The sequence below is a fragment of the Theropithecus gelada genome, chromosome 8, assembly GCF_003255815.1.
Source record: "Theropithecus gelada isolate Dixy chromosome 8, Tgel_1.0, whole genome shotgun sequence".
In the NCBI taxonomy this organism is placed as follows: domain Eukaryota; kingdom Metazoa; phylum Chordata; class Mammalia; order Primates; family Cercopithecidae; genus Theropithecus; species Theropithecus gelada.
In genome coordinates, this window is record NC_037676.1 from 114,507,222 (window position 1) to 114,523,418 (window position 16,197).

The window sequence follows — 16,197 nt, forward strand, 5'->3', positions numbered from 1 at the left end:
TTAAAAACTTTTCATCTTCATTAAAAGCCATTGTTTATTATTGTAATTTACATTTTCAAGGTAATCTAATGTCTATTTAAATGGGTTAAAAAAAGAGGTCACCATTCCAGCAGCATTATACTGTATACATGCAGATTTCATTTTAAAAAAGCATTGAAAACTAAACCCTAAAGAATGAGAATACTTTATATATATATATTCCTTCATTCCTCTGCCAGATTATTTCTCTCTGATAGATATTCTTGTAGCACCACTCTGTAGTACTTTTTGGACACTTAACACAAACTGACAATAAATAAATAATTGTGCAATTAATTGTTCAATATTTATCTCCCATCTGAGAATGAAAGCTCCAGAAAGGCCACTAAAGCACAACGTCTTGAAGAGGTACTCAATAAACATTACTTATATGAATGAATGAATAATATAAGAAAGAGAGTATATCCCTATATCTAGATTATTTCTTAGTAAATATTAATGCCTAATTAGGCAAATGAAAGCTATCTAATAACACAATGGTTAGAGTAGCTTAAATCATGCCAAACTGGATGACATTTAACAATAGAAAATGCCATAAAAGCAGTGACTTGATAGAGTTTTGATTAGATTACAAAGTCAGGCAGTAAAGAGCAGGAATAAAGTGGTCATTTGGGAATACATTTGAGGCAGTCTGGAATTAGATAAGGAGAGTCTGTACATTGCAATCCCAGTGCCCAGTGCCTTAATTAGTTAGGTCTCCAAGCATGCATCATGTTCCATTCCTTTTTGTAGTGTTGAATTTATGGACCTAGAAAAACTTGGTTACCATTAAATTGTGACCTAATTTTAAATGTTTAAGGGTTTACATCCTTCTTCTCCAACCAGATTTGGGAATCTAAGAAGAGATAGAAATTGCCTTCCGTGTGTATTAATCTTATTTAATACCCGCTGATGAGCCTCACACATCAAATTCATCTGATTTCGTAGAGCCTTTATCAGAAACTACTGAATACAAAAACAGTGAACTATGATACAAACCTGTATGTCTTGTCTATACAATGTCACCTTCCTTTGGTACAATTTTAGTTTCTTGGGAGTCTTGAACAGTAAATTTATTACTCTTCACTAGTAAGGTCATTCTTGCAGTCATTCTCACTGAGAAGGCCAAATTTTGTACACATTCATTTCTCTTCCTTTCTAATCAAACACTCTATTCAGGGACATATATATATAAAACTATCAAAATCCAGTAGTAGTAGTTTCCTTCTCCAAGAGGAGAATAAATAAAACTATGTTAGTGAGGTAGCTGAATATAGCTCATTTTTAAACAAGATTTTACATAATATACATGAACAAAATAAAATGTTTGTGAAGGTGTTTTAACTTTTTAAAAAATGACACAAAACTCTATAAACTAGGTAAAAGCAATTTTGCAAATTAAAACAAATTCTTACATGTATATAATCACAGAGATAAATAATAAAACATAAATATGCCAAATAGTGGTGGTTGTAATTCTTGATTATAAGATTACTGGTGATTTGTATGTCACTCCTTGTATTTTCCTGCACCTCCAAATTTTCTAAAATAACATAAATTATTTTTGTATATAATAAAATAACTTAAAACCTAGATGAATTAGTACTAGCAGAAAATTTAGAAGTGCAAGAACATATTCCCTTCTATTTTTCTAGGTGATATTGAATTGGGCTAGCTAAGTTCAGTTGAGGAGATCAATTAGCAACTGATTTATGTCAGGGAAGAAAATAATGATATAATCAGGTAAGTCTTATGTTGCTGGCTTCATTCATTTTTTTTTTTTTTTTTTTTTTGGAGTCGATTTTTTTCATGTGCAATAAAGAAAATAAGAAAATGAAACAAAAATATATGAAAGTCCTACAGTTTGAATTTTGAAGCCATTTTTAAAATTTACACAAATAAATCTCTGAGTGGTTAAATATTAACTCCTAAATATCTTTGGGAATTGTTTTTCACTTCTTTACAAGTGACAAAACCTATCAGTTAATTGTAAGAATCGATAAGGAAATTTTTTTGTAGAAATGTTGAAAAGGCTTCTTTTCTGCTTAACCAAGGCTAGTCTCCTGCTTAACAAAAAGTATCAAAACATTTAATCATTTTAAAGTTCATGAGTATAAATTTTGTAAAATTATGCAATCAAAGCTGCTCTCTGATTAAATATTTTTTAATGGGATTGGATCAATTAATCTGCTGTTGTAGCCCCCAAAAAAAGAAACATCAGAAATGAATCCAGGGACAAATCCATTAAAAAAAAATTGCGACACTGTCGGGGAGCGGAGCAAGATGGCCGAATAGGAACAGCTCCAGTCTCCAACTCCCAGCGCCAGCGACACAGAAGACCGGTGATTTCTGCATTTTCAACTGAGGTACTGGGTTCATCTCACTGGGGAGTGCCGGACGATCGGTGCTGGTCAGCTGCTGCAGCCCGACCAGTGAGAGCTGAAGCAGGGCGAGGCATCACCTCACCTGGGAAGCGCAAGGGGGAAGGGAATCCCTTTTCCTAGCCAGGGGAACTGAGACACACAACACCTGGAAAATCGGGTAACTCCCACCCCAATATTGCGCTTTAAGCAAACAGGCACACCAGGAGATCATATCCCACACCTGGCTGGGAGGGTCCCACGCCCACAGAGCCTCCCTCATTGCTAGCACAGCAGTCTGTGATCTACCGGCAAGCGAGGCTGGGGGAGGGGCGCCCGCCATTGCTGAGGCTTAAGTAGGTAAACAAAGCTGCTGGGAAGCTCCAACTGGGTGGAGCTCACAGCAGCTCAAGGAAACCTGCCTGTCTCTGTAGACTCCACCTCTGGGGACAGGGCACAGCTACACAACAACAACAACAACAACAAAGCAGCAGAAAGCTCTGCAGACGCAAACGACTCTGTCTGACAGCTTTGAAGAGAGCAGTGGATCTCCCAACACGGAGGTTGAGATCTGAGAAGGGACAGACTGCCTGCTCAAGTGGGTCCCTGACCCCTGAGTAGCCTAACTGGGAGACATCCCCCACTAGGGGCAGTCTGACACCCCACACCTCACAGGGTGGAGTACACCCCTGAGAGGAAGCTTCCAAAGCAAGAATCAGACAGCTACACTCGCTGTTCAGAAATATTCTATCTTCTGCAGCCTCTGCTGCTGATACCCAGGCAAACAGGGTCTGGAGTGGACCTCAAGCAATCTCCAACAGACCTACAGCTGAGGGTCCTGACTGTTAGAAGGAAAACTATCAAACAGGAAGGACACCTACACCAAAACCCCATCAGTACATCACCATCATCAAAGACCAGAGGCAGATAAAACCACAAAGATGGGGAAAAAGCAGGGCAGAAAAGCTGGAAATTCAAAAAATAAGAGCACATCTCCCCCGGCAAAGGAGCGCAACTCATCGCCAGCAACGGATCAAAGCTGGACGGAGAATGACTTTGACGAGATGAGAGAAGAAGGCTTCAGTCCGTCAAATTTCTCAGAGCTAAAGGAGGAACTACGTACCCAGCGCAAAGAAACTAAAAATCTTGAAAAAAAAGTGGAAGAATTGACGGCTAGAGTAATTAATGCAGAGAAGGTCATAAACGAAATGAAAGAGATGAAAACCATGACACGAGAAATACGTGACAAATGCACAAGCTTCAGTAACCGACTCGATCAACTGGAAGAAAGAGTATCAGCNACTGTGACAGAAAAAAAAAAAAAAGACAGTGTTGATAGTAATAATAAGAACTGTGAAACGGAAAGGACACAATTGAGAGGGAAATCATTAGGAATGTAGAAAGCAGTATTGTTTTGGTTTCAATTGGATGCTCACTTGGCTTAAGCTGTTAACTGAGCATTCATTGAACTGTGAAGATAGAGAAAAACAATCATCATGTATAAAATCCTGTAAATAGGCTGTCAAAGATTATATCTAAACTGTAAAGTGTAAATAGAGAATTTGCTCTCTCTCAGAATAAAGCTCCCCATATAATATGTAAATCTATTGCTTGCGTTTTACCAACATACATATCTTTCTGCAGATGTCAGAAGAGTTTGAAACCTCAGATTTGTAAAGGTCTAAGCCAGGAAAGTATGCAAGAGTATCACCATGTGGTGGAAACTGAAATGGAAAAAATATGGACCTTGGACTTGGGAAGTTGGTGAGGGTTGTCAGACCCTCTACAGATATTCAGGAAATTGATACAGTAATTTACTAAAATCCATTCACTGAACAAAAGTTTACTGAACACCTGTTGTGTGCCAAGTCCTCTTTCAATTGAGCCCAAAACCAATATAGTGACAATGGAAAGGGGGACAATTAAGACAGATTAAGAAATGTTTTACAACCAAAAATTATACATAATACATTTCGATGGCTGCGGTAAAGGTAATGATATAAAGAGTAAACGGTTGATGGATGGCAGAAAATTATTTTAGATAGGATGGCCAAGAAAGATAGGAGACGTCAATGAAATGATGTAGTGAGACAAAAAGATATCTGTTCCAATCAGAGGAAATGAGAAATTCAAAGACCTTGGGGCAGATGTTTTGTGCAGTTAACAGATGTTGAAAAGGAGCACAAATTAAAGAGAACATTTTGATATCAACATAAGATAGCTCTGTACTTGACTCTCATATTTGAATATTTAAGACACTGAGCTTTTTCTATCTTAAAAATATTTTAAGACATGACCATTTTTATTCAGAACATTTTGAAGCTAAAAATACTTGTAGTTAAAAATAGAAATGCAAACTGTATTTTCATTTATGTAAAGATTAGTAGTTGGACCAAATGGTGAAACCTAAACTGGTCTGTCTTCTGAATGTCATTTAGAATCATCACCTCTCTATTTCTTCTCTACACAGACCCCATATATCCATCTGTCATATTGTCAACTTTCTGGATTTACACCTGTTCCACAAGGAAGAATATTTTTAAAATCGTATAAGGTAATACGTCTTTTTCATGTGATCTTGGCAGAAAATACAAGTCATCTGACACAATTTTCTATCTCTGGATATGTACTTTTAAACTGCTTCATTCTATTCAGGTTGCTATAACGAAATACCACAGAATGGGTGGCTTATAAACAACAGAAATTTATTTCTCACAGTTCTGGAAGCTGGGAAATCAGCACTGGTAGATTTGATGTCTGCTGAGGGCCCCTTTCCTGGATTATATATCACCCTCTTCTGGCTGTGTCCTCACATGGTAAAACAGGCTAGAGATCTCTCTGGGGTCTCTTTCATAAGAGCATTAATCCCATTCATGAGAGCTCTGCCCTCATAACTACCTTCCAATCCCTGCCCCCAATACTACCACCTTATGAGTTAGGATTCTAACATATGAATTTGGGGGATTCAAATATTCAGACTACAGCATTCTGCTGCTGGTCCCCAAAATTAATGTCCTTCTCATATGCAAAATACATTCATTCCATCCCAATAGCCCCACAAGTTGTAATTTGTTCCAGCATCAACGAAAAGTCTAATGTTCAAAGTCTCATCTAAATATCATGTCAATCACATATGGGTGACACTTTAAGATAAGATTCATCCTGAGGCAAACTGCCCTCCAGCTGTGAGTCTGTAAAATCAAACAAATTATCTACTTTCAAAATATAGTGGTGAGACAGGCACAGGACAGATGTTTCCATTCCTAAAAAGAAAAACAGGGCAGAAGAAAGGGGTAACAGATCTTAAGCAGGACCAAAACTTTAAAATTCAAGAAAAATCTTTTTTGGTTCAATGCTCTGTTCTTCAGTCCCACTGGGCCTATGGTCTCACCTCCTAGACTCACAGGTTGGAGGTCTCCTCCCAGACGCATTGCAGGGAAGTTTCCATATTCTGGACCTACTGGAGGTTATAATCTTACTTCTGTGACTTTGCTGGGCATAATACATACCACAGCTCTCACAGATTAGAGTTGCATGCCTGTGGTTCTCCCTGACTACCATCACATCAGTGGCTCTACTGTTTCACGATCATATGGGTGGCCCCACCTCTGTAGCTCCACTGGGCATTTTTCCACAAGGTAATGCTAAAGGTGTGGGGCCATCTACATGACCCCTATGGCAGATCTCTGTCTGGGCAGAGAGGCTTTCCAGGACACTCTTTGAAATCTACATAGAGGCAGCCACATCTCCATAACTTTACTGGGTACAGGGCATGGTGAACCAGACCCACAGGAACTATTCCTGTGTAGCCAAGCAGACTGCATGAATCAGAGCCTGGGGCTTAAGGCCCTTACTTTGAAATCTGACTCCAAGGCCCTTGCACTCTGGGCTTGTGACTGGATGGGCAGCCTTGATCTCTGAAATGCATTCAGGTTCATTCTTCCTTTGTTTTGGACAATAGGTCCTGACTTCTGTTTAGATGGCTGACTAATCTTTGCATTGTATTGATGAATAGCTTCTAGCTTCTATTGAGATGGTCAGTTCATACTAGTCTTCTTATCAAACAGTACTTAGCTAAACTTTTTTTTTTTTTTTTAAGACAGAGTCCCACTGTGTTGCCTGGACTAGAGTGCAGTGGTAGGATCTCGGCTCACTGCAACCTCTGCCTCCCAGGTTCAATCAGTTCTCCTGCCTCAGCCTCCCAAGTAGCTGGGATTACAGGCATGCACTACCACGCCCAGCTAATTTTTGTATTTTTTAGTAGAGACCAGGTTTCACCACGTTGGCCAGGCTGGTCTCAAACTCCTGACTTCAGGTGATCCACTCGCCTTGGCTAAACTCCTAAAGTTCTCTTTTGAATAGGTCTTCTCATTTTTCCAATACAGGTAGGTTGAAAGTTTTTAAAATATAAAAGTTTTGATTCCCTTTTTTTTTTTTTTTTTTTTTTTTTTTTTTTTTAGACAAAGTCTTGCTCTGTCAGCCAGGCTGGAGTTCTGTGGCATGGTCTTGGCTCACTGCAACCTCTGCCTCCTGGGTTCAAGTGATTGTCCTGCTTCAGCCTCCAGAGTAGCTAGGACTACAGGTGTCCACCACCACACCTGATTAATTTTTGTATTTTTAGTAGAGATGGGTTTCCCATTGCCCAGACTGGCCTCGAACTCCTGACCTTGTGATCTGCCCACCTCAGCTTCCCAAAGTGCTGGGATTACTGGTGTGAGCCACTGTGCCTGGCCCTGATTTCCAATAGATTAACAATTCCATGTTTAAATCATTGGCAGTCAAGAGAAGCCAAGCTGAACCATTAACATGTTGCTTATTTTCTTAGCCAAATATCCAATTTCATTGTTTAAAGTTTTACCTTCCAGAAAACTCCATAACATGAACATAATCAGCCACTTTTGTTATAACGTGGCATAATCTTTGCTTCAATATAACAATAATATTCTTTCCTCTATTGTTCAACTACTTGTTCATTTCCATCTAAAGATTCATCAGAATTGGCTTTACTATCCACATTTCTACTAATATTCTATTCATAACCCCTTAGATATTTTAGTAAAAAGATGGTGCCTTTCTCAAGAGCTTTCCTCCTCTTATTCTGATCCCTCATCAGACTTTCCTCTTACAGGCTTTTCACAACAATGTAGGCTTTTTCTAGCATGCATCTCAAACTCTTCCAGCCTACACCTGTTACCCAGTTCCAAAGCTGCTGCCACATATTTAGGTTTTTGTTACAGTAGAACCCCACTCCTGGTACCAATTTTCTGCCTTAGTCTTTTCAGGCTAGTATAACAAAAAAACCATAGACTAGGTGGTGGCTTACAAACAATAGAAATATATTTCTTATAGTTGTAAAGGATGGGAAATCAAAGTTTTCTAAAGCACTGGCAGATTCAGTATCTGATGAGGACCCTTTTCCTGGCTCATAGACAGCCATTTTCTTGCTGTGTCCTCACATGGTAGAGGGACATCCCTCTTGGATGTCCAACTAGTAACATCCTTGGTGTTGCTTTTATGAGGACACTAATCCCATTGGTCATCTCCCAGTGGCCCCACCTCCCAATACAATCACCTTAGGGGTTAGAATTTCTACACAAAAAAATGGGGAAAATGAATATTTAGACCATAGCAAAAATCCATGCAAAATTACAGGTAGTCTGTTCTATATCTAAAGACTCCTGATGAATGCAGTATCAGGGTTCTCAAAAAGCCCAGGAAACTACAGACTGCTGGACCTCTGACAGAGAGATGGTGTGGGTTCCTGGGTAGCTCATCTTTTGCCCTAAAAGTAGGTAGTGAGTTCTGGCTGAATCTAGGTTGAGAACAGCATTCACTGCTAGTGAATCTAGCATTCACTACTGAGGTGGAATATCAGTAATAGAATAGGTAAAAGCCTAAAGTCTTTCATAGACTTTAGTTCCTGCTATGAGCTACTGTACTTGCTGAGATAAATCCTTAGTTGGATAGTATTACCTTACTCTTTTTATATAGGTTTTTATATTTGATGGCTAAAATGCTAGAATTAATCAATTGATACATTTGAAATACAAAAACACTGTGATAATCATGTAGAATAGGAGCTTTCTTGGGTTTCAGACACAAATGGTTAATGGTTTAAAATTTATAGTCTTGGGCCAGGTGCGGTGGCTCACACCTTTTTGTAATCCCAGCACTTTGGGAGACCGAAGCAGATGGATCACCTGAGGTCAGGAGTTCAAGACCAGCCTAGCCAATAAGGTGAAACCCTGTCTCCACTAAAAATACAAAGAAATTAGTCAGGCATGGTGGTGCATGCCTGTAATCTTACCTACTTGGGAGGCTGAGGTGGGAGGATTGTTTGAACTCAGGAGGCAGAGGCTGCAGGAGATCGTGCTACTGCACTCTAGCCTGGGTGACAGTGCAAGACTCGATTTCAAAAAGAATAAAAATAAAAACAAAGTAAAATTTATAGTCTCATATTCTCTATTCTATGTTTCACAAATATTCTCTTCAAATGTTCTCTTTCTTCAGTCACTTCTCTTCATTTGCTATTTTGCTATTTTTTTTAATTTTTCCTTTTCTCTCTCTTTTTAATGCGACAGATCATTTCTCCCATCTATATCTTGCCTCTTTCTAACTCTGTCTCATCTGCATGTCTTCATGGACATAAGAAAATTTATTTCTTTGGATAATGTGATGTTTAAATTTTTAGGGTAAGAAGAAAAGCAGAGCATAAACATTGGTTAAATATATATTTCTAAGGCCTATTAAAATTGTAGTAATCATTATTTTAACTTTGTTTTCATTTTATGTTAAAAAAATTTGCCAACAATGAAAACAAACAAAATGTTTATTTCTTTAAGTATACTCCTCAACCATTTGACCTGGAATGCATTAATTGGTGGAATTTCACTGTCCTCCTAAATGGTATATTTTAATAAAGATTTACTATTATTTTCAATACAATCAACACATTTTCCAGAACTTGCTTATAAATTTTAAATGCAAATAAAAGTCAAACATGCAAGGAACCCTAAATTAAAGTTGGAAAGGATGACAGTACTTAATGCTTTCAGCCTTTTCCAAAATGCAGACATCTTCTGTGGAAGGCACATTTTCCATATAATAACTTTAACTAGCTTTAAAAATAAAATATCAACAAATTAAAATCAATAGTATCAAATACTTGATCAGTACTGCATATTAAGTCCTATATTCTGCATTGAATATTTTAGAATTGGAATCTTCTCTTTTGATTTTGTGGTGGATTATTTGACAAAAACAAAAACAACTTAATTTTTTAGTACTTATTAGGTTCTAAGAACTAAGCCAAGGCTTTTAATCATTTAGTCATAATGAACCTATGAAGAAGTTCTCTTATTTTCTTGTTTTATTGATATGGGATTTGAAGATCAGAGATTATGTAAATTTTCCAGGATCTTATTGTAACTCACCTCAATTCAGTCATGCGGACAAAGCCAAGACATTCAGCCACAACTCTTGTGCTGATAATTTAGTACAATTCCCAGCTCTGATGATTTCACTCAATTTTACATAATTCTTTACAACCTCTCACATTAATTAGCACATTAACATGATAAATATACAAACAGAACCTTTAAGGATTAATTCACACATTTACATTTCAATTCTTGGCATATGTAGGTTCTTTGAACACTCTAAAGGAATAAAAGGGGTTTTGATGATATTTAAAGATTAATGAACTAGTTTACGAATTTCCATTTCATTATATTACTCTGTTTTTACAGTAGATTATATGAAACTAGGTAAAGAGAACTACTTTTCTAAGTTCTTCTATTTTTACCGCAGTGATATCTTCTATCAATATCTACGTAAATATATTAAAAGTGAAAAGAAATTATGTAAATAATTACTGGGGAAAGTGAGGCAGAAATAATGATTCTTAGTATTTATAGAAAAAGATTTAAAAATCTACTATGAGTTTTGAAGAGAGTTATTATTATGTGTCTGTCTTCAATTATTAAACTGATTTCAAGCAATGTAATTTCCAATTTATGCATATTGCATGACTAATTTTGGCATTGACATATAGAAACATTTCTTTTAGCTCATGATTCCTTTAGTTCAGAATGTTATAAATGTTATTTATAATATTTCATGAGTATGAAGTCAATGTATTGTGTTGTATGTATTGTGGTTCAGAAAAGAGGACATTATTTGTTTTGTCTTTATGAGAGTACAAGTGCCTAAGGGGAAGATCTCTCTGCCCTATTAACCCCAGCTCTCTGGTAGGCACAAGATAGGTGGAACATCAAGTCCAGCTGATTTATCTCCTATACTTGTGGACTGTCAAAAATGTACTTTAATAGAGTCAGCAATTCTGCATAATAAATGAGGCAGAAATGTAATTGGAAATAGTTTATAAGTCAGAACATAAACAGAAGCAGTAATCTATCAATTAATTTAGGTATAAAGGTAGGAAAACTTAGTCTTAAATCTTGCCTCCACTCTAACCCTTACTATGGCTCTGCCACTTTAAAGAGAACTATTTTACCTCTTTCAGACTCAGTTTATTCATCTGTACATTCCAAAAGTAACAGTTCCATAGATTTGTCAGAGGATTACATCAAATATGTATTTAAATTACTTAGCATGGAATGGGGCTTTTTTAGACAATCCAGGCTGCTAAAACAAAATACCACAGATTAGGTAAGTTGTCGACAACAGAAATATATTTCTTAGAGTGCTAAAGATTGGGAAGTCTAAGATCAAGGTGCCAGCAGATGTAGTGTTTGGTGAGGGCTTGCTCAGTGCTTCATAGACAGTGCCTTCTGTGTTCTCACATGGCAGAAGGCTGAATATGCTTCCTCAGACTTATTTTATAAAGGCACTAATCTCATTCCTGAGGGTAGAGCCCCCAAGACCTAGTCACCTTCCAAAGGCCCCACCTCTTAATACCCCTACATGGGGGATTAGGTTTCAATATAAGAATTTGTGTGTTGTGGGGGGTGGTGGGGAGAGGGAGAGAATAAATATTCAGACGATAGGATTGGCAAATAGTGGCATTAAGAAAATTATAAATATCAGAAATCAGAAATTGTGGTTATTTAGCTAAAAGATAAGAAAACGGAAGAGTCATTTTCAGTCTTCTAGTGTTTTAAATTATTTTTTGTAAGTGGTCTTTCGACAAATAATAGAATAATACAAGAATAGTTCAGGTTCCATTTATTGTCACGGAAAAAATTAAAATGTTTGTTGTAAGAAAAAAATGCACTGTGAAATATGCTAGGTATATTTTTTGTGGGGGGTGGGAGTGGCAATATCAAATTCCTAGAGAAATCAAATGACCATCCATCTTTCCTAGTTATTTGTGACAGCCCAGTTTATACCATTATCCTAGCACAGTTGTTGACAATGTCCTCATTTAAATGGTAAAAAAAATATATTTTACTTAAAGCAAATATATTCTATAAAAATTACATATCCTGGTCGGGTGCGGTGGCTCGTGCCTAAACCACAGCACTTTGGGAGGCCAAGGCAGGTGGATCACGAGGTCAGGAGTTGAAGACCAGCCTGACCAACATGGTGAAACACCGTCTCTACTAAAAGAAACAAAAAATTAGCAGGGCATAGTGGCAGGTGCCTGTAATCCTAGATACTCGGGAGGCTGAGGCAGGAGAATCGCTTGAACCTGGGAGGCAGAGGTTGCAGTGAGCCAAGATCATGCCATTGCACTTCCAGCCTGAGCGACAGGGCGAGACTCCGTCAAAAAAAAAAAAAAAAAAAAAAAAAATCCTGTGAATTGCATATCAACAGATTTATCTTTGATTTCTTCTCAGTAGAAATAAATGTACCTTCTATGTTATTTCACAATTTAAGATTATTTTTTATTCTAATGACCTATGAACTGACATGTGAACAAATGTATTTTAAAAAGCTAAAAATAAGAATGGCAAATATAATTCATTTTCATATGGCAAAATGTGTTATTGAAAAGTAATTTTTTATATTTATGATTGTCTATTATGTGTCAATATACATACTCATTCTTCCCTATGGAGAGTGGACTATTAAGATTATTAAAATTAAAACAAAAATAAAACAACATTTCTGCTTATCTTTTATTTTAAAAAATATTATTTTCAACTGGGCATGGTAGATCACACCTGTAATCCCAGCATTCTGGGAGGCTGAGGCGGGTGGATTACTTGAGGCCAGGAGTTTGATACCAGCCTAGACAACATGGTGAGACCTGGTCCCTTTTGTATTTTGTAAACATACAAAAATTAGCTGGGCATGGGAGTGCATTCCTGTAATCCCAGCTACTCGGAATGCTGAGGCAGGAGGCTTGAATCTGGGAGGCAGAAGTTGAAAGGGAGCTGAGATCATGTCACGACCCTCCAGACTGGCAACAGAGCAAGACTCTCTCTCAAAAAAATAAAATAAAATCTTATTTTTAACATCACATACCAATGTAACTTTAATGAGAAACAACTCAAGTCATTAGAATTATTTTATAACCTGAAATTAAGTCTTACCACTCTTTTTTGAATTTAATATTATGTATTTTTTTTAAATAATAATTTTCAGATATGTTATTGGGGCAGAGAAGAGAGTAATTTCCCTACTTTCTATATTTTCTGTCTATGGAATGCTACAAAAGCCAAGCATCATTATAATTACCCTGAAATACTATAAAATTCTAAACTATTAAGATATCCATAATTTTAGATAGTATACATTCTATTTACCAACATAAGTTAGATATACTATTGCAAAAACAACTTTGAAACAATAAGATTTTTGGCTAACCTTATGCATTTTACTCATTCAAAATGTTACCACCCATATTTGTGAAAGACTGAAAAAATTTATTATTTTATATTTTTATACATATCTGTAACTAACAAAGTCAGAAAAAAAAATTCATATTTTCTAATTCTTTTGATGACCAAGCAAAATATTTCCAGAAAAGTCAGCTTCAAGATCTACCATTTGATAGCACAACAATGTGACTATAGTCAATAATAACTGTACATTTTAAAATAACTTAAAGAGTGTAATTGGATTGTTGCAATGCAATGAATAAATGCTTGAGGAGATGGATATCCCATTCTTCATAAAGTGCTTATTTCATATTGACTGCTTATAACAAAACATCTCATGTACTCCATTAATATATACACCTACTGTGTACTCACAAAAATTAAAAATGAAAAAAAAGGATAATAGTGCTTCATAATCCCACATTAGTAGCATCAGATTCTGTGTTCCTGGAAATATATGTATGTACTTACATCCATATAAATCCATGTAAATCAGTAAATGAGGAAACTATTTAGCTAATTCAACAAAGTTTTTCACTGATTTCATCACCAAGACAATTGCAACAAATCTCCACTGATTTTTCATATTTATATAAAGCATACTTATTAAATTACTTAAAATTTAGTGCATAATTACATTTGAAATTTTAACAAATTGAAAGATGTAAGATAATCAATTTTTATATAAAATATGTATAATCACAGATCATACAAATTTATATACTCACCAATACAAGTAGGTAAGGAATCATTCCACTGGGCCAAAGAATTGGGCACTGTTTCACACCTAATTGCTATGGATCCATGGAGAATATACCCTGGATTACATTCAAAAAGAACCAAGGAACCGACTGCAAATTCATTGCCAATTCTTCTTCCAAATCTTGGTTCAGGCACAGAACTGCATTGTGTAGAACTTGTTCTAGGAACAGCTGTGTAAAAATATTATTTATTTTAATTTTACGTGGAAGACAAATACAGATTTCTGTATGTAACTGTTTAAACACGTTTTTGAGAAATCATCACTTTTTATCAGAACTTGAATTAACAATTTTAACATATTCTCAAAGTGTTACATTTCAGACAGAATAACATAATTTAAAATAAATATTGTTATCGTCATCAAGGTTTTTTATCAGAAAAGTTTTACTTTTGATCCTTTAAACATCAACCATTTTTTTTCTATTTTTGTTTTAACAGACTAATTAATATTACAAAGTACTTTTTGTTAGATATTTTTGTAATTTGTGGGATAAAACTGAAAGCATTTTTTTTTCTTTTTAAGCTTAGAATACCAAGTTCAAAAAATATGTGTCAGGTTATATCAAATAATTTTACTTTTGTTTTCAGTACTTGGTTCTTAATTAAAAACAGATTTTACAAAAGCAAACAGTACTTTATTAGTTTCATAGAATGTTCACAAACTTAATTTCAAACACATTTGCTATTGAGAAAGATAACTACATTTGGACTAGGTAGAATATATGTCAGACAGATTAACAACAATAAAACTTTTTACTTTAATAATCACACAATATCAGATTTGAAATTGCTTTTAGATTTTATAGGTATGTCCTTTAATTGCGTCTCTCTCTTTTTTTTTTTTTTTTTGGTTTAGTAAAATAGAATGATAACAGGATGTTTTTTCTTTTTAAAACACATAACAAATGTGATTAAAGAGATTGACAATAGCCCAGAAAAATGATATGATGAATTCTAAATAGATTAATTCTTCTTATTCGACTTGAGTAAGTATAATTCCATTCATTATAGTGCCTTTTTACAGTCGTAATACCACACATTGTTTCCAGGGGGAAGTACTACTTAACATAAAAGAGTATAGTATTATAGTCAACTGATGAATGGGGTAAGAGGGTTTAATAGGAATAACAAATCACAAATGCTTATACATTTCTTAGGAATAAAATGCAAGATACGTTTGAGAATAACTACCATATGAACATATGTATTTCAAAGAAAATATTTCAAATAATGGCTGTTAACTTGGTTTAATGATAATGTAGAAGGTTGTCTACCACAGGCAAGAAAAAACTGTGTAAACAAACTTCTAATTGCACAAAAGTCCTAAAAACTGTGAAGAAAGTTTTAATTCTCCTGAGAGAATGAGAAACCATAATTTTAGAATGGAACACTGATTTCCTTGGCATGTTTAAGTACATCAGCACCAAAATTTTTGTATCTTTAATTTAGAGTGCTAAACTAAATTAGACTAAATAGTCTAGAGTACTAGACTGTTAGAAAATAGAAAATGTAGATAGTAAAGAATTGTCAGGAAAAAAAGTAGATGTTTTGAAAACAATATGTGAGAAGGAAGGAAAATCAGGCATTTAAACTGAGAATGATGATGGAAGCAATAGATTTTGTTTACTTTGGTCAAGTTGACAGTGATGTAGTGATGGGGGAGGGGACAAAATAAAACTGCTTAAAAACACTTTTATCTAGAGGATTTCATCATTCAAAATCTCTGAATACATCATAGAAAATGATATCATTCCTTAGTGTGTTTCTAGACTACAGGGTCACTTACCTTGGTAAACAAAGTGAAATCCCTTAGCTGTTATTGGTCCAACTGAAGTAAATCGAATTGTGATCTGATTACCTGAACTCAGTGGAAGTGATTCTCCTACTCAACAAAACAAACACTAGATATCATAAATAATTTTCATTCAGTAAACCTAACAAATTATATTATAATCTTACACTGTCATTTGAAAATGTCAATCTATGTTCTATCAAATTACTTTAAAATATCCTACCACTACCAATATAGTTTTTTTGGGTTCAACTTGTATTGCAATCTTTTTCTCAGAAAGCTTTAATTACATTTTTATACATATTGCCTCATTCTTCAAATAATTCTTAAATATTTTATATTACATTAAACACCAGAGACTAACTGATTAAATATATTATTTACTTGGTTACAATCCCAGAGAATAGTTGGTTGTATTTTTCTCAGCCTTCTGAGTTGATTTTGTTTCTATTCTTTATAAAAAAAAAAAAAAAAAAGT

General features: G+C 35.3%; 1 protein-coding gene across 1 annotated transcript in view; it reads right to left on the reverse strand.

Moving 5' to 3' along the window:
* Positions 1–16,197, reverse strand: part of CSMD3 (CUB and Sushi multiple domains 3) — a 1,234,679-nt gene that overhangs the window by 127,498 nt on the left and 1,090,984 nt on the right. Inside the window, exons 34-35 of the mRNA XM_025394338.1 lie at positions 15,714–15,809; positions 13,894–14,097 (exon numbers count right to left, since the gene is read on the reverse strand). Coding sequence (XP_025250123.1) covers positions 13,894–14,097; positions 15,714–15,809 — 300 coding nt within the window. The remainder of the gene's footprint in view (positions 1–13,893; positions 14,098–15,713; positions 15,810–16,197) is intronic.